This window comes from Vanellus vanellus (assembly GCF_965231255.1).
Source record: "Vanellus vanellus genome assembly, chromosome: Z".
In the NCBI taxonomy this organism is placed as follows: Eukaryota; Metazoa; Chordata; class Aves; order Charadriiformes; family Charadriidae; genus Vanellus; species Vanellus vanellus.
In genome coordinates, this window is record NC_138908.1 from 58660999 (window position 1) to 58685383 (window position 24385).

General features: G+C 37.3%; 1 protein-coding gene across 1 annotated transcript in view; it reads right to left on the bottom strand.

The window, feature by feature from the left end:
• SMARCA2 (SWI/SNF related BAF chromatin remodeling complex subunit ATPase 2) overlaps positions 1-24385 on the bottom strand; it is a 118984-nt gene that overhangs the window by 33973 nt on the left and 60626 nt on the right. Inside the window, exons 21-28 of the mRNA XM_082496967.1 lie at positions 23031-23138; positions 22386-22472; positions 20666-20712; positions 19080-19246; positions 16131-16294; positions 14453-14680; positions 10843-10920; positions 5759-5977 (exon numbers count right to left, since the gene is read on the bottom strand). Of these exons, the coding sequence (XP_082353093.1) occupies positions 5759-5977; positions 10843-10920; positions 14453-14680; positions 16131-16294; positions 19080-19246; positions 20666-20712; positions 22386-22472; positions 23031-23138 (1098 nt within the window). The remainder of the gene's footprint in view (positions 1-5758; positions 5978-10842; positions 10921-14452; positions 14681-16130; positions 16295-19079; positions 19247-20665; positions 20713-22385; positions 22473-23030; positions 23139-24385) is intronic.

Genomic DNA, 24385 nt, shown 5'->3' on the forward strand with positions numbered 1-24385 from the left:
GCAGAATCACCTCCTTTGACCTGCTGGCCACACTTCTTTTGATGCAGCCCTGGATACAGTTGGCCTTCTGGGCTGCGATCGCACACTGCTGGCTCATGTTGAGCTTCTCGTCAATCAGCACACCCAGGTCCTTCTCCTCAGGGCTGCTCTCCAGCCATTCCCTGCCAAGCCTGTATTTGTGCTTGGGATTGCCCCGACTCAGATGTAAGACCCTGCATTTGGCCTTGTTGAACTGCATGAGGTTGGCTTGGGCCCACCTCTCCAGCCTGTCCAGGTCCCTCTGGATGGCATCCCTCCCCTCCAGCGTGTCTACCTATCCAAAGAGCTTGGTATCATTGGCAAACTTGCTGAGGGTGCACTCAACCCCACTGTCCATGTCGCCGACAAAGATGTTGAACACTACAGGTCCCAGTACTGACCTCCGAGGAACGCCACTTGTCACTGCTCTCCACTTGGACATTGAGCTGTTGACTGCAACTCTTTGAGTGCAACCATCCAGTCAGTTCTTTATCCACCGAGTGGTCCATTTGTTGAATCCATGTCTCTTCAATTTAGAGCGTAGGATATCGTGTGGGACAGTGTCAAACGCTTTGCTCAAGTCCAAGTAGATGACATCAGTTGATCTTCCCTTGTCTACTGCCACTGTAACCCCTTTGTAGAAGGCCACCAAATTTGTCAGGCATGACTTGCCCTTGGTGAAGCCATGCTGGCTGTCACCAATCACCTACTTGTTTTCTATGTGCCTCAGCAGAGTTTCCAGGAGGATCTGCTCCATGATCTTGCCAGGCACAGAGGTGAGACTGACTGGTCTGTGGTCCCCTGGTTCTTCCTTATTTCCCTTTCTGAAAATAGGTGTTATGTTTTCCAGTCAGCAGGAACCTCGCCAGACTGCCATGACTTCTCAAATATGATGGTTAGTGGCTTAGCGAAAAAATGGCAGATGAAAAGTGAGGCAAAAACAATTATTGAATGTAATGCTGATTTTCCACATAGCTATTTCAGCATCTAACTAGCGTAAGATCAAATTCCACTATCACAGTTTACAAAACCATGTCTTGAAATGTCTTCTTAGTGTTGATTCTGAAGTTGTATACATAGAAGTGAAGCTCTCAGAAAGCACAAACCTAACTGAAAAATTTTTAGCAATTTATGTCAACTTGTAGTAAGAAGCTGGCCCCACTTTACTACCTGTGATGACAGACCTAACTTTTAACAGACTATTAGACAGTGTGTAAAATCAAAAAGTTATGTAAAGTTCCAGCTGACAAGAAAACACGCCCAACATTTTCCTGCTAGGTAGTTTGATTTATTATAAAACATTATTTACCTTAGTTAGTAAACATAAACAAAAAAGCAAATACAAGTTATGTCACGATTATGTTAGACAGAATTCACCAAATATTCTGTATGTATGAAAGCCAGCACTGGTTTTCTTTAAAAGTAAGATTGACTAATTAAAGACCAAATGCTTGAATTTCACTTACAATTTTTAAATCAGCAAAGTAAGTACTCCACTATAGTTGAATTTTGCATGTCTGCATGAAGTAAATGAGATACTGCTCATTTTGGACTCAAATACGTTTCCCTGGCCAAACATGCAAAGCTATTTCAAATGAACTGCATGACTAGGGAATAAAACATTATTCATGTCACCTAACCAGCAATTAAATTGAACGAGAAGCTGAATCCAGGTGCAACTCTCTTAAGAGTCTTGTAATTACTGAAACAAATCCTCTAATTCTTGAAGCCTGCCCTAAGCAATGGAGCCCTTAGTAAATGACCCCTCTAGAAAATAATCTGCCATGGGATACCGCGGTATTTTGCAGTCCTGTTAAAGTGATGCAGGGATAGAATCTGCTACAGCATGAAATACTTCCAGAATATAAATGCTTCATAGGATCAGGAAGCAAACTCCTCCTTCCTGTTTTTTTTGGGTTTTTTTTTTTGGGTGTTTTTTTTTTTTTTTAAGGAAATACAGTTGTCATGCCAACAGTTACAGAACAGCAGGCTGCAGCGACAGCTAGTGATGAAACCCTTTAGTGCCTTACAGCTTCCCTGGGATGCTGGTATTGAATTACAGGTTGTTCGGGGCAGCAGCACAATCTCGCTAAACTCTGCATTTGTCCATAGATTTGGTTTTTGTAATTATTTTGCCTCCTGCTTCCAAACTGAAGTTCTTTACCTCCTAGCAAGGAGGGAGCTGACATACTTGGTCAGTATACATGCATGCATGCAGACCTTGAGCTATGTGGCAGATCCTGTGGGGTTCTGCCATGACCTTAACTAGACTCCCCTGTTCGGTGTATCAGCAGAGGGGTCAGGGTCTAACTGAAAAAGAGCAGGTAGCTGATCTACACAATACAAGTTGCGGCTGCTGATTAAAGCAAAACTCCTCTGAAAAGAAGACATCTAGTCAACTTCCCCAAGACACATAAAGGAGAAGAGATGGCTGAGGACGTCATACTATGAAACCAACTTACTAGTCAGAAATGCAAAGTTTTACTCCAGAAAACCCCATTAGAAGATAGCTATAAAGCTGTAACAGCAGCCACAGCAAGAGATAAAATAAGGGGCATCCCTTGCCACTGGTAAATAAATCTCATTCTTCTGTAACACTGCAATAAAAACAGCAGTACCTATAGTTACCTTTGGAGACTGGCACGAAACAGAACATGGGTAAAAGGGTGTCCTATGAATTAAGCTACCATTCTTAATTCAGAACTTACTGGCTCTTCTATCTTTTCCAGTTTTACTGACAGAAATAGTTCACTGCATCCAAGTAAACATGAAATGATTAATTGAAAGTTTTCATGCAATATGCACAATACTGTTACCTTACAAGTTACAGTGACAAAGCCACAAGATACAAATGCTTATAAATGATCTACCACAATTTTCTATGTTTATATAGTTGAAGATTCCCTCGAAAATGATGTACAAGATTATTATCGCTTTTTCTACAACGTTCCAAAGATGTCATCACAGAAAAAGACAAACACTTAAATTCTCAAAGAAGACATAAAAGTCATGGTAGTGGGAGGCCAATGGGTGCAACAAAGAACTCTGTTTTACACACGCACATGGAATATAAGATCATGAAAAAACTCAAAAGCTTGACTTAGATTTCAGTATCCAAGAGTTTTTATTCTGAACCTGCACAAGCAGTGTTACACTATAAACATAATTCCTCTGAAGAAAGGGTCTAAATAGTATTTATTAGTAGTTCCTACACTTGCATTTGTTTCAAAACACCTTGAAGTCCATCTGAAAAAGTAACTTAAAATATGTATACAATAGAGTCACATTAGTGACTGCAATGTACTGTGAAGCAATCTGACTTAGCTTTAATTTAGCCAGTTTGAGAACATGCTTAACAACTCAACAGGGAGGAGGAGGGAGACTAATTTTTCTAAACAGAATAATAAGCCACATTGTAAAAGGGGTTGTATATGAACCATCTTGACTAGCGAAGTTTCTGACAGCCTCACACCACAGTCTCAGAAGCAAACAATGAAAACAATTACTATCAAGTAAATGGAGAACTGGTAAGAAATTATTTTCAGAATAACCTTAGCAGCTCTTTATCAAATGGTCCAGTGCTTTTCAGTGGTTTTAGTGTCTTTAGGAAGACAGAATAGAAAGCATGCCTGCTAAATGTCCAAAGAACACCAACCTGACCTTAAGTTCACCTGAGGACAGCCTTAAAATTCAGAATAATTTTGGTGAAGAAAATTTGGATATCATTCAATATCATTTAGCATATGCTAAATCCTCTTACTAGGAAGGAAAGATCAACTATACAAAGCATGATTCTGAAAAACTGGCCAGGAAGTAGTAGATGCATAGAAAAGGATTAAGGGCTTATACTGGATCAAAAATCCAACACGAGTCAATACCTTTACTGTTAAGAAAATGAAATAGTGGATCGTAAACTGTAAGTATTCTAGAAGTTATGCAAAAGAACTCCTCTTCCTTATTCAAATGAGGCTGCGCCTGGAATTTTGGTGTCTAGCTTTTGACCAAACTTGCAGAAAGATGTCAGTAACACGTAGGGGAAACACAGCTAGGGGAAATCAGTGAAAACAATCAAGAGATCTAGAAAACAGGAATTATGGGAAAAGACTGAATGAGTAGTGGTTGCTGACCTTAAGAATTGACTGAGGAGGGAAACAACTCTTATATGACATAAAGAAATGTTAAAAAAAGAAAGGTAGCAGCCTGTTCTGCATGACCAGAATGATTCGAAGAAGTAACTGGCTTAAAATCCAATAAGAAAATTCAGAAAAAATATAAGGGAAATCCAAGCAGTTAAATACGTTCCCCTGTGGACTTCTAAATTCACTGCTAGGGAAGACCTTGAAGAACAGATCACATGAACATCTATTATAAATGACACTGGACTGGCTGATTCCACCCTGAGTAGGAAGATGGATTAGATGATTTTTTTTAGGACTGCCATTTTTGACAGTAAAGGGCTTAACACAAATATCGGAGCCAACTCAAGACACGAAACATGCAAGCTGAAACCAACTTCTATGTTGCCACAGCCAGAGTATTCCATCATTAAAAATAATTAGCTTAAAATGACCTTGAGTAGAATGTACACTATACTGCAAGCACTTCCACTGGAGGTGATGGTAAATGTTCGAGAATCTAGATGGGAGTTTATGTTTCTACATCTTTCTTCTCCACTGACTACTTGAAAATGTCAAGTATCAAACTCCTGTAGTTTCATACACTCGCTTAGATTTACAGCTGATGTATAATTCAAACCTTTGTTCCTCTAAGCTTTTCACCCAGCAGCAGAATCTGGATTAGCTCTTGGCATACTATTGCACAATGCACTCTCACAAATTCACATCTGTAACTGAAGTTGGTAAGATTTCTACATATCTTTAGCAAATTGTACACAAAAAATACACTGTATATTCATGTTAGCATTAATCTGTAATAATTGTACAACAAAACTTACTCTGTCAAAACCATGTAGACTAGATTTGCAAATAGAATACTTTATGTTTTAGAAATCATAACACTATCAAATTTCCTGGTTTTGAAAAGACTTTCCAACAATCATTCCACACCTCCTTACCACCCCTGTTACTACCACTCTGAAAAGGCATGTGCATTAGATGTGTATTTCTCAGAAGAACGGCAAGAATCCTCATGTACAACAAAATCACAGATTTGGTGTGAGTTAAGTTTAGAATCTTTACTTTCAGGTCTTAAATTCTTTTACAATTTATCAAGGGATTTGACCTCAGTGGAACCAAGAAAGGCTCAAGACTTTGAAACGAAACAGCATAAGAGAAAGAAGACTTATGTGAAAGTTTCCAAATTCTTAAAAGAGTTAAATTCAGCTATTTAAAAAACTAATAATATGAAGCTTCTGTGGCACAGAAAGCTGTAATAATATACACTGATCACTGATCTTCTCCACTGTAAAATAATTCTTCATATATCTTAAAGATGACACTTATGAAGTGTCGAAAGACCCAAGAAATATGTCAAGATACATGGCAATAGAATAGTTGCATTAGAAACCTATCATAGCCCTGATTCAGCATTTTAAGTTTCAGCAATGCTGCGTAAAACTTATTTATGCCTTCAACACATCAGCAAAAGCTAGATAATATGGATATTTAGGCCTTAACTACTACATTGTGCTCTCCCTAGTGCAACTGTGTAGTCTTCAAAAAGAAGAAAAACCCACCACAAAGGAATAAATTTCAACTGTAAAAAAAATCCCCAAACCTACCCGCAGCCATTGTTTCTCTGTGAGAGCATCACTGTAGTCCACATCCCTGCGCTGGCGGGATCCTCTTCCAAATATTTTCTCTTCTTCTTCTTCACATGTAAGTCTTTCAACTTCAGCATCATCCTTAATAATCCAGGATGGTAATTCATCCTCCTCCATCAAGCGGGGTTTACGCTTGGGGTTTCTGGCATCCTCCCTGCGACGGTCCATGTCCATGCGCTACAATGGCAGTTGGGAAAGGATAAAACAGTTTTAAGGGCAAAGATTAAATGAATTGTGGAAATTCCTGGCTGTCTAATGATACTTGAAACTTTAAACCAAGTCCTTCACAGGCATTTCCTTTCCATGATACTTCCAGATACTTCTAAAATGCAACTATATAAAGAAGCTATACTTGATGGTTGATTTTCAGACAAGTTCACTACTCCATAACTATATTCTACTGAAATAACTGAGATAAGACAGCAGCTAAGCGATACAAAGCAGATCACAGAACATTGTTGTGTTAATTAAACAACTCTCTTCCTTTTTGCACAGGTTTTATGTTTTTTTCATATTCAGAAATGTGATCTGCAAATACTAATCAATTCCTTAACAATATCCCCATAAGGCATTATTATGTAACTAAAAAGAATAACTGAAAACACACTAGTTTTGGAAGCCTGGATATCAAAAGAAGAAAATTTTAAAGCTGGCATTATAAAAAAGAAATCAAGAGAGAGAATTAATAAATTCAGAGAAAAACTTGCCTACACAGTGCTAGAAAGCCAACATGCTTAAACCACTGAATTTTTCTTGATCTACTGCTGTACTAGCCAAAATCAAAACACATACAAAAATATCAGGTAAGATTAGGTAAAGCATTAAGAATATTAGAAGGTCATGTTAAACTTTAAGCTGAAATTGAAATAATCACATAAATTAATTTCAAGTGCAGTGAGCAATTACCTCAGAAAACAAATATGCATACTCAAGATACATTCCCATGACCTACTGTAGACTCATCAGTGAGGTGCTTTATGATCCTTCTGGGCAAGCATCCACTTTTCGGTATTGACTATATGCTGACCTAGGCTCCTAGGGCCCTGTGAATCTCATTTGCATTTTATAAAGTAGCCTGATTCAGATAATATCAATAGCGTTTTCAAATAGGCCTTCTGAAGAGTCATACAGTACCTAAACACTCAGTAATCAGTTGCTAAGCAGAGAAAACAAACAGGTGGCCGCCAAGCATTTAATTTTCATTTTTGAAAAACCCACATAAATAGACTAGCACCAGAACTGGCTGTAGCATCAGAACAGGCTACCGCTTTGGCCAGCAAATGTTCGTAAAAAGCATTCTCACTTATGCACAAACCCCTCCCTTGTGTGTAGGATTCTGCACTTATACAGGATGCCAGCATGACACATCCTTTTACCCTCCTAGTCAAGACACAGACATGCATAAATTCAGAGGTATTATCTATCTGCAGGGCCAGCTCAAATCCAGCCAAATTCAGTAACTGAGGCTTAATGATGGCACTGTTCAATGTGCTGAATCTCCTCTCATCTTGGCACTTCTCAAACACAAGCATTCCCAAAATACTACCTGAGGCACAGCATCTTACAAGGGGTCATCATCTTGTCTGGTCTCTATCCGATTTCTAAACTCAGTGAAAAGGAGAACATAAGATGTACGTCTTCAGTCTGCAGGTCCAACCACATTCAAAAAGCAATGATAAATACATGTGGGTTTTCCTCATCCTCCATTACCTCAGACGATGAATGGGCTGAATAGTCTTTAGGTTTTTTATAGCAGACTTCCATATTTCACCTTTTAAAGAACATCTCATTCAATCTGAATTCATTTCAGGCAGTGTCTCTTTAAAGCCAGACATGTGGCTTGGTTTATTGCTAACTTGGCAACCAGCAAGCTGCACTGAGAGAAGGCCCAAATGGGCAGATTTCCCTATTATTTAGTAGAAGACTTCAGTGAAGTCAGGGACATCATATTATAATGACATTAAGTATATGAAGTGAATGCTGAAGCTTCATTTTTCCCCCTGATGACCATGTTTTTATCTCTAAGACAGAAGACTTAACACATATTTTAATAGCTGTTTTCTGAAATAAAAGTGCATGGGAAAGAAAATTAAAGCTACTCTCAGTTAATCTGAGATGTAAGGGATGCAAATAGCCATTTCTTTTTTCTTACGATATTGCTCAAGCCACTTTTACCTCTGGGAAACCTCTGGTCCTATCTTCCCATGTCTTGTCAAAACATGTATTTCCAAACCAGTTCTACCTTATTTTACTGCAACTAATAAAGTAATTGTATTTAGAGTGTCCTAAATGAGGCCTAAATGCTGGAAATAAAAAAGTCCTACACTACCAATGCTTACACATAAGCAAAGAACTTAAAGTGTTGGCACACTCGAGCCCTAAAACTGCCAGTTTAGAAAAAACACAGAGCACTGCCGTCTTGCGAACTGTGAATGGTTATCTTAAACTTTCCAAATTGTAACTAACACAGTCCTTAAAAAAAACACCCAAGCCACTCAGTGTAAAACCAGCAATTTATACATTCACTTGCTGCTATATTGCCATTTTGGATTCAAGGACGTAAACTGTATTAGCACAACTAGAGTATTGGCATCCATTTTGGTGAGAGGCCTTCATTGAAAAGCCACTCTTCCACTTGAAAGGCAGCTGTTACATCAGGAATCTTTAAGTAAATATAACATTAAAAGTAACTTAAATTTTTTTCCGGGAAGAGTAACACTTGCTGAAGCACACTATTATGAAATGACAAGAGTTGCACAGATCACGTTGAAACACTGACTTTTCTCTGAATATTTTCTAAACTTTTTTACTATCTGATGAAGTGCCATCATTTGCAACAAATGCAAAAGGAAGGACAGTGTGAGGTTTGAGGCTGTCTAGAGTTTTTACCTATTGTTATATATGCAGAGCCTCTAACAGTCAGAGGAACTAAGTCCACTTGTACACATCCTCTTTCTGAACAGTGTATTTAGCTCTACAGCTACATCTCAGGATCTATGCCAAAGAATACTTCTAACCTGGAAAGTGACTACAGAACAGCTTCTCAAAGAACCAATCTGAGCTCTCGCCTATTGTTTTGGAACTGCTCACTTTAAATAAGAAAAAGACGTGTTTTTACACCTCTAAGCCTAGTTAAATGAACAAAGCAAACTACATTTTTCTTGGATATTGCAGTTTGCTGAATTCTGATTACAGCTGCACAACCTTAACAGAGGGAATGAGGTGCCATAGGTATCACTGATGTAAGGAGAATATAAACCTATCTTTGTGTTCTTTATCTGACTATGCAAGACCTAAAATATTGATAAAAAAAAGAAACGCAACCCTGACTGCCAAACTTGTTTTTCAGGCTTTTCTTTTGTAATTAAACAGTTTACTAAAATGAAAAAAAAATATATTAACAATTAAAATTATTTCTTAGCCATTAATATTTACCTTCACTATTTCTATCTGAAGTGTTTTCAAACCCCTAGCTTTCAAAGCACATTAGCTTTGCATCTTCAAATTTTTATTACCTACTACCAACTGTTTACTCGCCCTTAAAAATTTCCATGTAAATTAATACAAAAAACGTAAATTCAGCTCTCACGGTGCAAAAACTGCCTTCACTCTAGGGCCCTCAACTGAATGGCTTTACTGAATGGCTGTTAATAGCTTTCAAACTTCAAATAAAAAGATGAAGCTGTTGAAATTTCCTGCAAACAGATATAAATTCATCAGCTAACTTCAATCCATGGATTAGTTCTTTCCTTCTGGGTCTGAATGAGAAGGACTTTTCCCAGCAGCAAATCTGTTTTCACAGAACTCAGGGTACTTTCAGCCAATAATTTGGCTGAAAGTATTCCTTTTGAGATTTGGATCAAATGGCCACCTCTTGGTTTCTGTCATGTAAATCACTTTAAACTTTCTTTCACTGATGTAGGTGTAAACATACAGGTGTCTGTAAGCACTCATTTTCTGTGCAGCCTAGCAGCCTAGCCTAGCAGGGATTTCAGTTCTTCTGAAGTAACATCAAATGAAACTTAGCACAAAAGGACTAAACTGGCAAGTAAGTAATGACAAAAGGCACAACCATGTGGAGGAATACGGCCTTTGCCAACTGTGCACCTGAACAATTGTCACTTACGTAAAAAGGGCCCCTGCACACTTGTGTAAGAGTGAAATTTTACAGATGAATCCTTGAGCAGAAGATGGCGAGGGATTAAAAACCTGTGGTCCTACCAATGGTTCTTTGTGTGGATACCACCTGATACACTTTCATTCATGCACATGCAAGTGTCTGTCTTGTTCCACCTTGCAGAACAAAACAGCCCCTGTAGAATTAGAGGGGATGGTGCTTTACCTTCGGTACTTAAGTATTCTCCTTTTGCTGTGTCAGTGACTCTCAGAGGTCCTTCAGCAATCCTCACATTGTACGCACACTAAAAGGCAAGAGCCATGTCTAAACTGACATTTTAGTAATTATTCCATCAGTGTTGTAGCAGCACTAACAGAAAGGGAAGTACTAATAAAAATTAGTTGCTCGCATTTGAACCACTCTCACTAGCTCTACTACGGTAACTGTTCCAGCTGTTGTAATAGCAGAGATGCAGCTTGACAAAACCATCAGCAAACCCCAGTTAATTTCACAAAGAAAACAGCACTGTAAGTCCACTAATTTACTATCTTGTTAAGTTCCTGTAGTTGTCCTTGCCAATATTATAGCCCAAAAGTGGCAAGAAATTGAAAAATAAAAGTATGCTGTAGATTTAGCAAGCCAACTGTGACTATCAGTTTTGCACTGTAAATTTCTCAGGTCATGCCAGACTCCTCCTCCATATTGGCACTGTTCCACTATACTGTCTGCAAGGATCTCTGAATTTTTTCTGTCATGTAAGGAACTCTATATTTACACAGACTACCCTTTTTTCCTCAGATAAACAATGCAAGTAAATAAAGCTTACTCCTCCAACAAAGTTTTCTAAAATTTGAATCACAAAAGGTTAAGGCCTTTGTTAAAAACACTGGAGAAGATATTCTACTTATGATCATATCATCCTTACCATAAAGAGATCAAATTCCTCCTCACGTCGAGCAATCATCTGATTCAGAGTCTCATCGTCAGGAACTTCATCTTCCTCCTGGTTACACAGATGGATAAAGGTATTAGAAAGAAGCTACGTGCAACTTGAAGTAACAACCTCCATCAGGTCAGTGTTACTCTGACCCTCCTTCTGTCACGACACGTGTGAAACGCTCAAAATGAAACTAAAACTTTTAAAGTGTTCAGCGATTCAGAAGTAATGCAAAATAGACAAAATTAGAGACATGATTGGGACCTATTACCACCTTCATAAATTGAGAATGAGGAAATGAGCAAAGACGCAACCAGGAAATTTTGGGTTGTGGTTTTCCTGGGTCAGAAGCACAGTTAGTGCTTCAGTTAAAATATATGCATTTCCGTTCTGCTGTTCTGCTGTACTCCCTCAGAATTACCATTCTGCTTTATGAGGCCTTCGCTGTCAGAGCTAGGAGAATGAAAAAGTCCTGGTTAAATGAAAAAAACGAAACATGTCATTATACTGGAAAAACACCCTGCTGAATCCCTCTTTCTCTTGACCATTATCTGCTTACAAACTGAGATGTGAACCTCTGACTTCAGACGAAACAAATTATTTCATAAAAACAGAAACAGTCCTTGGAAAAACAATTTAGAACTGTACAGTTCAACTAAAAATGTTAAAGCTGAACAGCTATGACACCCATTTTAACACAGTCAGAGTCCACCATGTTTAGTTTCCCTCCCTGAATTATTTTGAAAGCACATGGCATTTCAAATCCAACAACAGGTCAATTGAAACAATAGAACTACGGACCGGTTCCTACATAGGGCTTACTGAACCTGTGTTACAGTATGCTGCAGACCTAGAATTTTTCATTAAAACTCATGTTTTGTACTCAGTGAAATGGGAGTATAGAATGCTGCATATAGCACCCAAAAAACGAATGTTCTGTAGCTTTCTTTTTTCCCAGAAATAAACAGAAAAGGCCTTTATCTATATCCACAGATCTTATTTTCCCTCCACTGGCAAGATTTCTATACCTCAGAAAAAAATACAGTTCTTATTAATGCAATTCCCAACAAAAACCTCTGTACCTTAATGTACACATAATTTAAATTTTAACATGAAAAAGGCAACTGGGAAAATGACAGAGAGCTAGTTCTTCTCACTTCTAGTCAGTGTTCCTTCAATGTTCAAGAAAAGAAAGTTACACAGTTACACACACAGAGAGAAAAAAAGAGTACAGATCCCTTCTTTTAGGATCAGTGAAGAATGTGACCCTCATGAAAGTTTCACATGCTTCCTGTCATGTCACCTGAAAAAAATAAGGGATCCCACAACAGAAGCTGTAACAACAGTGTCGGCATCATCTGTGGTTAGTCTGAATAATCCTGTTGCCAACCAGGTAGACTTGGCAGAAGAAAAAATTATAAACACCATCGCCAACAAAAAATGCTTCCATGAACAAGTTACTTCTAATCACCTGTCATACCTTCCTATTATTCTAATACAGCTTTCTAAATACATAGAAATTACCTCTTTGCTTTATCTACTGCTACTAAAAGAAAAAAACAGAGTAAAAAGGAGAGGAAGGAAGAAAGAAAAATACAGGGAGTTTCGATGCTGAATTTATGAAAACTACTAAGAAAGTGTGAATAGAATATGGTGCTCTACATACAAGTGTGAAAAGCTTTGATATGCAAGTTTAAAACATGCTTAGCTTGGGAATATTTAACTAGGTGGTCACTAAACAATCTCTTTATTAGATGTGCTAGTCCGTTTTTGCAAGTCAAAGTTGGTTTTATATTAATAACTTTTAACAGAGAGATTTACTTTGTCTTGTCAATTGCTCATTTGATACTCAAATTTTGTTTCCAGTGCTGTTGCAACGAAGAAGAAATAGCTGACCAGTGCTGGTGGTGCAAATTCAATCCCTCTTACTCCCTCAGCAGTTTCAGTGTTCGGGCAAAGTTTTGCATAGTCTCTGTTCACAAAGAAAATTTACTTGAAAGCTTCAGCTTCAGTCTGACTCTTAGGCATCAGACTGCAATACGAATGTTTGCTTTAAAGACTGATGCTGGGTTACAGCAAGCAAACCTTGGTTAAATCTGTGCTTGCTTCAGGACAGCAGACCAAGTGTATTTGAACAACATGCAGGAAGCAGATTGTTCTGAAGTCATCTGTGAAATAAGACATGTCAAGTAGGCCTCGACTAACAGTCCAAACTTTTGAAACATTTTCAGTTAAGTATTTTCTAGGGCTTTGAAAATACAACAAATTTTTGTCAACTTTAAGAACAAATTCACAGGCTTACTGAAAATTTCTATTGGTTTCAAGTTCATCTATCTACTCACACAGACGGTGTTGGCTGCTTGAGAACTACAGTATCACCTAATCAAACATGTACATATGTATATGTACATATACATCATCCCATTTCTGCATTCACACCCTAAATAAAAGACAATTACTGATAAAACTGAATGTTTGAGGCTCTTTCATTTATTATGAAAAATACTGAAATGGCAATACAAAATTTTATCTTAATGATGTACTAGCTTTTTCTAAATGCACAGTAAGACAAAGAGTTTACACAAAAGGTTTAATTATTGAAGAAGTAAACTCCTTGGTCTTTGAAACTTTACACCACATAATGAAGGATGCCTGTGACACACAGACTATAGAATCTTCTTTTCTTTCAGTGTGCACCATATTCAGATGTACAAGGCATACTCAGAAGCAAAATTAGGTTTCAAATCTCCGTGTCTTTAACTAGTACAGGGTATTTTCGAGGTGGGAAAAAGTCATTGCAGAATGGGATTTTTTTGTGTGTATCTTCAGTGTAATTGATACTTTTACACACTCTCTCCCAAATGCGGCTTTCATCCAAACACTGGATTTTGTTCACATCAAGAGAAGAGTCTGCAGTGACAGGCAAAAGACGGGGCTCACCATTCCACAATCATAATTCCAGAGAACACAATTAAAAGACAGGGACATAAAGTCAGTGATTCTATAACCTCACTTCCCACTATTACAAGGCAAAAATTGGCAGCTGTTTTTAAACATCTAATTGTTTATTGAAGAAGTTATAACCAGAAGTCCAGGTTGGACACAGCACCAGAAGAAAACAGTTGTTTTGCTGGCTTGCCCAAAAGCACATCAAAACAGATCTTAACCAGGATCCGAAAGAAGCACAGTAAGTAGAGTCTTTCATGATTGAATCTAGGTAGTGCTACTTGCTCAGCCTGTCTGAAAACCAGATTACCTATTTTAACACATAAATGGGATTTAAGAACTTTTTTATAATCTGTTTTGGAAAAAAAAATATCTTTGTTTGAATACAATTTTTTGCCAAAATTATGAAAGGACAGAATGGGTTTAAGTTGCAATGCCTAATTCTACACTAAGATTTAAACATAACTGCTACATTACAAACTATTACTGTCTGACAAAAAAGAGAGAAAAATGTAGCTGTTTCATTCACTGCATGGTAAGAATATGATGACATTTCTAATTTCAAAGCAGATGACAATCTTTATAATTAATGAAAAAAATAACTCAGCACTTCCTGAAACATCCTCTTACTGACTATTTTTAACTATCTTACCTCATTTTCTTCTTCGTGCTCCAATATAGCCTGTAGGAAGGCTCTCCTTTCATGGCTTGAAGATTTCTGATCAAACATTCCGGCCTGAATAACTTTTTGATCTACATTCAGCTTATACTTTGCAGCAGCAAGTATCTTCTCTTCCACACTGTTCACAGTGCACAGTCGCAGGACTCGAACTTCATTCTGCTGACCAATTCGGTGAGCTCTATCTTGGGCCTGCAAGTCCTATTAGGCAAAGAACACAGAAAGTGGTTTATATTTTAAGCATGCTACTGAAATCATTCTCTGCTTAAAGGATGTTATAACTCTGAATTCTTTATGGTATAAAAAGGAAGTACTCAAACAACAGTCCACCACAATTGACATTGTTCATTCTTCAATGTTTTCTTTCCCAAAACTTCATCAGACCCAGGCAGGGGGAAAACCAAAAGGAAAAATCATGCTCTGTATGGTGCAAATACAGTAAGCCAAAAACTTGTTGAAAGCATGTGTAGTGACTGAGAAGGGCTAATGTATTTATTTTTTCCCTTCTATTCAAAGTTCACGTCCTTCCAAGCCAAAATGAACCCTAAAGTAAAGCATCTCTTGACTGCAGGAAAAGAATGCAACAAAACTACTAGGAAAAAAAACATACATAGATTTATCAACTAAATGCCATTGATAATTCTTATAGATGTTGACTAAAAACTATTTGATCTGTTGAATCAGCTTTTAACTTGGAATATCTATGCTAAAACAACTTAAAAATGATCTTCCTGATTGAAAGTTCATATATACAAGACTGTTAATCGATGTAACTATTTTTTTGTCAGGTGACTGCACTAAGAAATAGTGGAAGTAAAAAGTACACTGCGGGTCACAGGTAAAGAATTTCTTTTATTAATTCAAAATCTTATCTATTTTCTTGGGGGAACAGAGAAATCCATTAATTCCTGTACATGATGTGTTTCTACTTCAGCATAGCCAGATAATGAATGCTATAAGAGTTTTGTGCTATCTCCCAACACCAAAATTTCTTAACATATTAAATAAAAAAAGCAGGGAATGTCTATTTCAGTTCAGCACCTTGCTTTTGCTACCGTTGTTAACTCTTCCTTTCTACAATCCCCTTCCCAAGCACTACATATAATGCAGCTGCTGGAACCTAAAGGTGTATTTGAAGTTTGCTCTAACAGTGAAGCTGAAGCTACAATATGAATTTGTTTATATAACCATTCTCAGAAGCACAGGAAAATGGTAAAGCGAGGAAACAGAAGTTTATATTTCTGGAAATTGGCTGTTTATGTGCTAATTTCCTGAGACAACCAGCACTCTGCACAGCCTTTACTAAATATTGTAACCTACCTACCAAAGACTCAAAATGGGGAGTTACTTGTTAATGTCCTAAGGGTTGAAGAATGAGTACAGTTAGACAAATGTAGCCGGTCTATAAGGCCCCTAGCTCTGAGGATTCCCTGAGACTCAGATAAAAGATATACACAGACACAGAATTACTCCACTGATTCAAACTAAAATATTTCCTGATTGTAGCAGTTTGCCTCACTAATTCCTCTCAAAGCAGCATTTTACGACTTTGCCAAATCCATTCCTTTCACCCCAGGCTACACCGATTCAAAGAAGCAATCCAAAACAGCATTCTTTGCACATTTCATGAAGATAAGTAAATAAAAATAACCTGGTGAGGATTCCAGTCACTATCAAAGATTATAACAGTGTCAGCAGCCTGGAGATTTAAGCCTAGCCCTCCAGCCCTTGTACTCAGCAAGAAGATGAAGTACTGTGACCCAGGTTCATTGAACTTCTTCAACAGAGCAGCTCGATCCTCTGATTTTGTTGTGCCTGAGAAGAAATAAAAAAAAATACCCTATAACAACAAGTGAACTGAAATAATATCAATACAATGTCAGTTGCTACAGGTGTATATGGAAGGGAATTTTAGCTCACTTGCTCTTTGCCAACTCTGCCACTTTTTCCATAATGCAGAATAAACACTGGCCATTAATATTTCGGTCAATTTCATATCGCATCTAACAGACAGACTTCTAAATATCTCTTTGAAGTATTTCTTTTGACATTTCAAGAGTGGGGTTTAAAATATTGGCTAACATTGTTATACCTTTTTATGACTCACATAAATTTCAACTGAAGTTACTATACACAAACAGGAGAGAGTTCCAGTTTTGATTAGTGCCTCTAGCCACAACAACATCTAAATATTTTTAAAAGTGATTAATACTGAGATTTATCAAAATGTCAGTGTTAGCCTCCAGAGCCATAATAATACCAAGGGATTGAAAATTCTTAAAATGTCCCGTCTTGAAGGTGACGGTATACCATAGCTGAGGGAAAGATGGCAAGGAATTCAATCATGGTGAAAACAGAGACAAAGTTCTAAGTAAAAACCCAGCCCTGTGCACTCAGGTGACTGGATGAATTTCATGTACTTCAGCAACAGTCTATATGGATCACCTTAGCCTGCTCCACTGTTTGCCTTTCCTTTTTTACACTTCTACCTGTAACCGAAAGCCAAAGTAAGTCTGCTATTTTTATTCAGGTGTTGACGTACGTACAAAAAGATTAAGTTTTTCTATTACTGGGATGACAACTGGCTGCCAGGTGCCCACCCTCCCCACACCTGTCTCACTCCACCTCCTCAACAGTAGTACAGGAGGAGAAAATAAGATGGAAAAGCTCTTGGGCTTAGATAAACGCAGTTTAATAAGAAAAGCAATAGCTGCGCATGCAAGCAAAGTAAAAGAGTAATATATTTGCTACTTCCCATCAGCAGGCAGATGTCCAGCCACTTCCTGGAAAGCAGAGCCTCAGCACCCATAATGATTGCTGTAATGAGGAATGTCGCTGCATCCTCTTCCTTCCCCTCAGCTTTTATTGCTGAGAACGTCCCTTTGGTCAGTTTGGGTCAGCTGTCCCGGCTGGGTCCCGGCTCACCCCCACCCTACTGACCTTCGGGGTAAAGTGGGGGTTTGGAGAGAAAGCCTTGACACTGTACAAACACTGCTCAGCAATAGCCAAAACACTGGAGTGTTATCATTGGTGTGTTATCAACCCTGCCTAGCCACAAAGGCAAAGGACAGCAGGATATGGGCTGCTAGGAGGAAAATTAACTTCATCTCAGCTAGACCCAGTACAATCAAACAGCTGAATTGCTGGCCCACAGAAACCCATTCCCTTAAGAAGCACACAACTTGGGTAGTAAACATTCTATGTGATCAGACACCTGGATAGAATCTACATATATATTACATTCCAGCATGGAAGGTATCTGTCATCACAAAACTGGAAAAGAAGAAAAAAGCGTTCACCTCACTAATGAGTTACATGCAAAACCTTAAAGAAAACAAGCTGTATTTATCATATTGCATATTGCTACAGGCATTCTAGCATGAAAAAGAATTCATTTAACAATACATGGTGTAAGGTAATTTAAAACATTTTAAATGTCATATAATTTTTCTTTCTTGAATGGAAGCATTAAAACACCTGCAGGCCAGAGGCACAAGGAGGCTTTTGTTAGCATGGTAATATGTTCTCCGACCACTTTTGACCAAGACATTCTGTGACACAGTGATACAGCTCATTTGTGTCTCAGTTTCATTACCCAGTTTTATGTTTGAGAATAATAGTGTTTCAAGTTTATGTTCATTAATATTTTTAAAGGATGAGAATACTTCTCAGCATTACTTTTTCTTCCAAATAAAGCATGAGGCAAAGAGTCACGCTAAAATGCTGTAAAAAGAATATTCAAAAGGACCTTACACTCTCACTTTATTCATGCTGTTCTTTATATTTTTCTTAAATCATTGTTTTTATCTTAAAAAGGTATTACAATGAATGCTGCTGGCCCTATGTAATCCTATAATGTATGCTATAAATATATTAAGTAAAAAAAATCATTATTTAAGAAGGTCAGCACAGGGCAGAGATCACTAACATTGAAGAAGGCCAAAATGAAAACTTCTTTCAAACAGGTTTAAGCCTCAGATGAGATACGCTATTTTAGTTATTTCCCTTCAATATCACTCCACTATGTTTCTAAACCAACTTTTCATTCAAAGGTAATACAACATATCTACAGATAAAGTAATTGAGGCTACTGATATTCCTGTGAAATTCAGGAAGAAAACTACAGGTACTAGTTTACCTGTCACTGAAATTCAGCTATCCTGTGGAGAACCGCAGTCAAACTTTAAACAGGTACAAATTAATTAATTTCACTGGCATTATCATCCCTCATCATGAGAATACTTTCAAGCAACTGAGACAGTGACAACTGAGGGAGATGGAGAATTACTTAAGATCAACTCTACTGAGAGAGACAAAAGTACATCTTGCTCAGTAAGTCTGTAAGAATAAGGAAAATTCTAGTAAACTGCGGCTTAAGGGTCTACTGCCATACCTTTGTGATAAATACCGCTGCAGATTCTTCCTTCATGGATTTGTCAAATCATTTGTTGAATCTGTTTACACTATTGTACAGTCACTTCACAGCACTGGTGTACTAGGAAGACGCTAGGAAGAGAACCCAGGCCCCCCATGCCCAAACTAATGAAGCATGCTACCTCCTAACTTGTTATTTATCCTTTTTTTTTTTCACGTAGCTTACCATCAAGACGCAGGTAAAGGAAATTCCTAAAGGCAAAGTAGTCTTCCATAATGGTCATGAGTGACGTCATTTGACAGAAAAGCAGCACACGATGGTTAGTAGCTCGTAACTTTGGTAGAATACGATCAAGTAGCTCAAACTTCCCTGAGGCCCGATAAAGTTCAGCTCTGTTGAAGAGGAAAAAGCACAGTAAATGTCAGAATGAGCCCTCATTTAGAAAAGTTTTTAGTCATTATCATGTCTGAGTATAACAGAGAGGTTAATGTACTTAAGATAAACAAGACTAATAGCACTTCTCTCTCTTTAAAATTGTTTATGTTGGTTAAAATAAAGAAATAAACACTCATGTGAATTCCTATTGGGAAAGGATTTTTCTTCAATTACAAAAATTGTATGGAGTTTCAACCGCACTGAATACCTTCCTTTATGAAACTTAATTCTGTTTCATTATGTATCAAAACAAGCATTATTCCCCAGCTAGATAAGCATTTTATTGGTTAAGACATTCACCTGCTAGTTTTGCTTTCTACTGGCATTTAATGCAGCTGTAACTTGTATTCGTCAGGCACATTAGAAACAAATCCCTTTCCACTCAACTACTATGCACATGAAAGTTAAATATTCCAAACTGAACTAATATACAGAAATAATGGGTGGAGTTTGACAGAGGATATACTCTTTAGCCATATAACCTTAGTAGTCCTGAACAATGTTTAGTTTCTTTGATTAGCTGTTCTGCCTTCGATGCTATGAATTGCAAAACAGGCTTTTATCACTGAAATTCAAGTCATAACTGAGAAAATGAGTAAAAATAAACAGGATGTCTAAATCAGCACCACAGTGATATGCTTTACTAAAATAAATTTCACATAACTTCTTTCTAACCTTGAGGCTGTACTCAAAATACAAGTTATCATTAGCAACAGTATACTTAAGTCCACAAGATACACGGTCTTCTGATGTTCATATACACATAATCAGCAAAAGACTAAACTGTTTAGAAGACAAGTAGTCTGTGATACTAGCTAAGGAGACAAATAGTCTAGTATACCAGTTAAGGAAAAAAAACATCATTAACACCTGAACAGGAAGTGGGGGTCAGATGGAAGATACACACCTTTTCTTTAGAAAGCATCCATTTCTAGACAGTTGCACAAAGAAGTGCCAAAACCAAAATTTAAATCTATTTCATTTCAAAGAATGGAAGAAATGCTACTTTAATTTGGAATAAAGATGGTAAAGAGGGAAAAGCAGAAGGCAAAGCAACAAGAAAGAGAAGAAGATCCCAACTGATATCTCTGAAGAGTCATTCCAATTAATTTCAGATGGTATATGAGCTATTTCAAAATAAGGGGAAAGGAAGACATCGGTTTACCGTCTTCTCTGCCTGTGCTCCTGAAAGAGATGGAGGATCATAAAAAGCTCACATATCTAAAGCAAAAGATAACAGTACTGTAAGTGTTATGTGCCCTGTGCCTCCTCTGCCTTTCTATAGACTGCTCGAGTTTGTTAGCATGTACCTTCTAGAAAAAAGAAGTTAGTTCTAATACAACATTATGAACAGGAGGAAAAACTGAGAGAGTTACCCATTGATGACACCATTTGAGTAGCCTAAATGTTCAGCGAAGGACTCCTGCAGAGTTACAAGCAATAAACAGATTATTACAAACTCCACAGTAACCCAAAATTATGCATTCTTATATCAATTAAATTAAATACATAAGCATTGCAGTTTGAGTTCATCCTCTTGGAATCTACCTTGTAGCAACAGTGCTCTACTTAGTATTTTCCCGTACTACTATTACTTGAAATTCGTGGTTTGCAGAAGTAACTTCTGTCAGCACATATTTTACCAGATTACAAATACAGTAGAACCTAATTAATTTATACTAATTACCACAAGATCCATTTGCAAATTACTTAATTAGTTAGCATGCAAGAGAACAGAGTGAAAACTACAATAATACATCACAGTATATACTTAATTCATAAATGTAACTACATTCCAGATATTTACATTTTCTATCTTTCCAGATATATCACTATATTTATGTATTTTGGGTCCTAATGAGAGATGCTGTAAAGATAGTACATTCTTGCTGAAAAGACAAGGTGGATAGGACAATTTTTGTTGATATTATAAAAGATCAGCAGCCTGCTAGTTATAAAGACCCTACACGTGGCATTTTGAACTAGTGTCTCTACATCGTAAATTAGGTCTAAGTACAGATTAAGTTGCTCTGCAACATTTTAAATGGAAAAAAACAACTTCATTTTTTAAAGACAGCGTCACCACACGATTAAACACTTTAAAACTAGATTTCAGACTGCCAATAAAAAGCTGGCAGTTGGTCCATCTGTTTGTTGAGAGATATTAGTTGTTTAGCTTAAATAAGTAAGGTTTAATTAGAATAAATTACTTAGGGTTATAATATGGTGTGATTTATGCTGTTTGCCTAGCTTTACTTAGCATGAGTAGCTAGATTTGCTGAAGCCTTTAGGCCACAATGGAGTTAATTTTCTTAATGACCTTCCTAGCAGCTGGTACAGTGCTCTGTTTAGTCTTCTAGTATGAGGAAAATATTGATAACACACTGATGTTTTGGTAGTGTTTTCCCGAAGTCTGGGACTTTTCAGTTCTCCATGTTCTGCCAGTGAGCACAGGTGCACAAGAAGTGTAAAACAGAAGATAAGGAGGCTACAACCATCAGCAGAGACTGCAAATCAACAAGATAAGAGCAGTCAACAGCCTGCCTGCCTGGACTCAGAGAGAGAATCCAATAAGGTGTGAGAAAACCCCAGACCAAAAATCACCATTGGATTAAAAGATGCGTGAAAAGCCTGTACCTTCCAATTTAACTATTTATTTTTATAAAATCCAACACCTGAGACTCTGCTGTGGGAAACTTGAGGTCGAGCCTGAAAAAAGAGGAAGCATGCACGCCTAAGATTAAATGTGTGTGTGTGTGTGTGCATGTGTGCAAGGAGTTGAAAGGGGCACCCGTCAGCTCACTGGAGTCGCCATAACCCACTGTGAAGGGACTCTGGTCCAAGCAGTTAAAGACTTGGGTGGTGTGTGAGTGAGACTCTGTGAATGGTGTGTGAATATTCAGGCAGCGGCTTCTCCTTTAACACGTTTATAAAATAAGGGACCATAACGATGGTGTTCTTCAAATGTGTCCTTTTCAGCACAAACGATGTGGACAGAGATGTCCTCTCCCACACACATAAGCTTCAACATCAGTTTTCTACTATGTTACCTATCTGAATAAAAACAACTCCCAAAATCAAACCTGTCAGTCTTACCTCAATGTGTTGAAACATATATGGATGATTGCATATCTTTCTCAATTGCATGATAGTGTTCATAAGAGTTTTTGCCCCGCCTTTTCCCTATGGGTACAAACAATGCAAATCAAATGATTAATCTAATTTCTTATCTTATTGAAGAAGCTTTTGAAAGGTATTTTTAAATGCAGCACAAAAATACTTCTACACCAAACCTGAACACCACATCACTAAATAAAAAAAGAAAAAACACAAAGCCAAAAATCAGCAAAAAATCAGAAGGTACTATGCAGTTGTCTCACTGTATAAATTCATAAGGTTGCTCCATAATGAAAAAGGAAGACCTGGAAGTAATCCATGCAGTGGAAGGTACGTTACTGGATTAAACTCGGCAAAGGAAAATGCTGGGTTTTTTCAAACATTGCCTGTTTGCAGAAAGGCATTGTATCTACAGTGAATACAAGCAGTATCTTTTCCTTGTAAACAGAGCGCACAAGCTGCAATCTTGTAAAACAAAAGCATGTCTGATAGAGATTTCTTTTCCAATGACAGACACCTGCAGTAAAAGCCCACATATTAATTTTATATAAAACAGAAATTATATTGTTAACGTGTTTAATCATAATACATTGTTTCCTATGTGTTTTAGTTTTTTGTTTGTACCTTCTTGTCTTTTTCAGAACCATCTGTGAGAAGGATTCCCTTGGCTTGCATGTGACGGTACAGGATCTTCTGAAGAGCTGACATATCACATTTGATCACATATTCCACCTAGTTTGAAAAAAGAAAAACAACCATAAACACACAAACATAAAGTTAGTAGGATCCAACTGCAGGTTCTTGTCATCCTAAAACACAAACCAAAAACCTACTAATCTTTTATCCATACCCTAATACCACATATGATTTCAGTGAGCAGCAATCCAACTGCAAGCACAGTGATGAGTATCTCAAAAGATTATCTGTGAAAGTCACAACTACCATGAGACAGTTGGATCCTAAGACTGCAACTACAGAATTGCCAAACATATTTTTTCTCATTCTGTACTTTTAACAATTAAAAAATATTTTTTAAAAATATTTAAAGATTTCAAAGATTTATAAGATATAATGAAACCAATAAACAGGCTTTGGTCAACAGGTTCAGTCCTTCTGGTTGGACTAATTGTTTTTTTCGTAAAGAAGAAAATGGAAACAAAAAGAATCATGTTCCTCTGCGTACCAGTATGTATGCAACTTCTAAATCACTCTCCTGCAATGCCTATTAATGGATATATCAAATACAGTGGCTCTAACTGGAAAATTTGATAGAAACAAATATTTCAGTAATATTTTTAAATATCAGTAGGTTTAATTCTCAAATAAATGCTTCTGAGGATACTGAGGATACTGAGAATCTGACATTTGAAGGAACAGAAAGTCACAACAGTAAGAGTATTCACAATATTATAAAGACAAAAAAAGAAATTCTAGAAGAGCCTTTCCTTTGAGTACTGTCACTAAGCATTTGTACAGAGCTCTTTTTTCATTCAGCTACTCTAAGTTAGATCATAACACAACTTACAAAAATTTCATTTTGGTATGGTTTTAACCCATATACCTTAGCAACAAATTTTCTCACTTACATCTTCAAATTTACTTTCTAATTCAGTTGCTGGTGTTATTCTGGGAAGGGCAAATGGGAAAAGTGATGCACGATTGCAGAGGAGGACAGGGTGGGGCAAGGTAAGTTGCCCAGAGATAAAAACAATGATCTTTCAAGTCAGAAAATAATTTTATGTTCTGAATTAAAAAAAACTTATGTAATTTCAACAAGACACTTTACACAACTCCTGAAATATTAACACAGGACCAAAATCTGCCTGCTTTATAAAGTCCAGTAGTCCTTTAGGAATTTCAGCAAACCAGCTAAGGGAGTTAAAGTTCTAACCAGTGCTGGGAGGATGGGACAGGACAGAATCTAATCCCCAGTGTATGGCTGAGTCACTCACTACTTGAAACCAGATAATATGGAAATA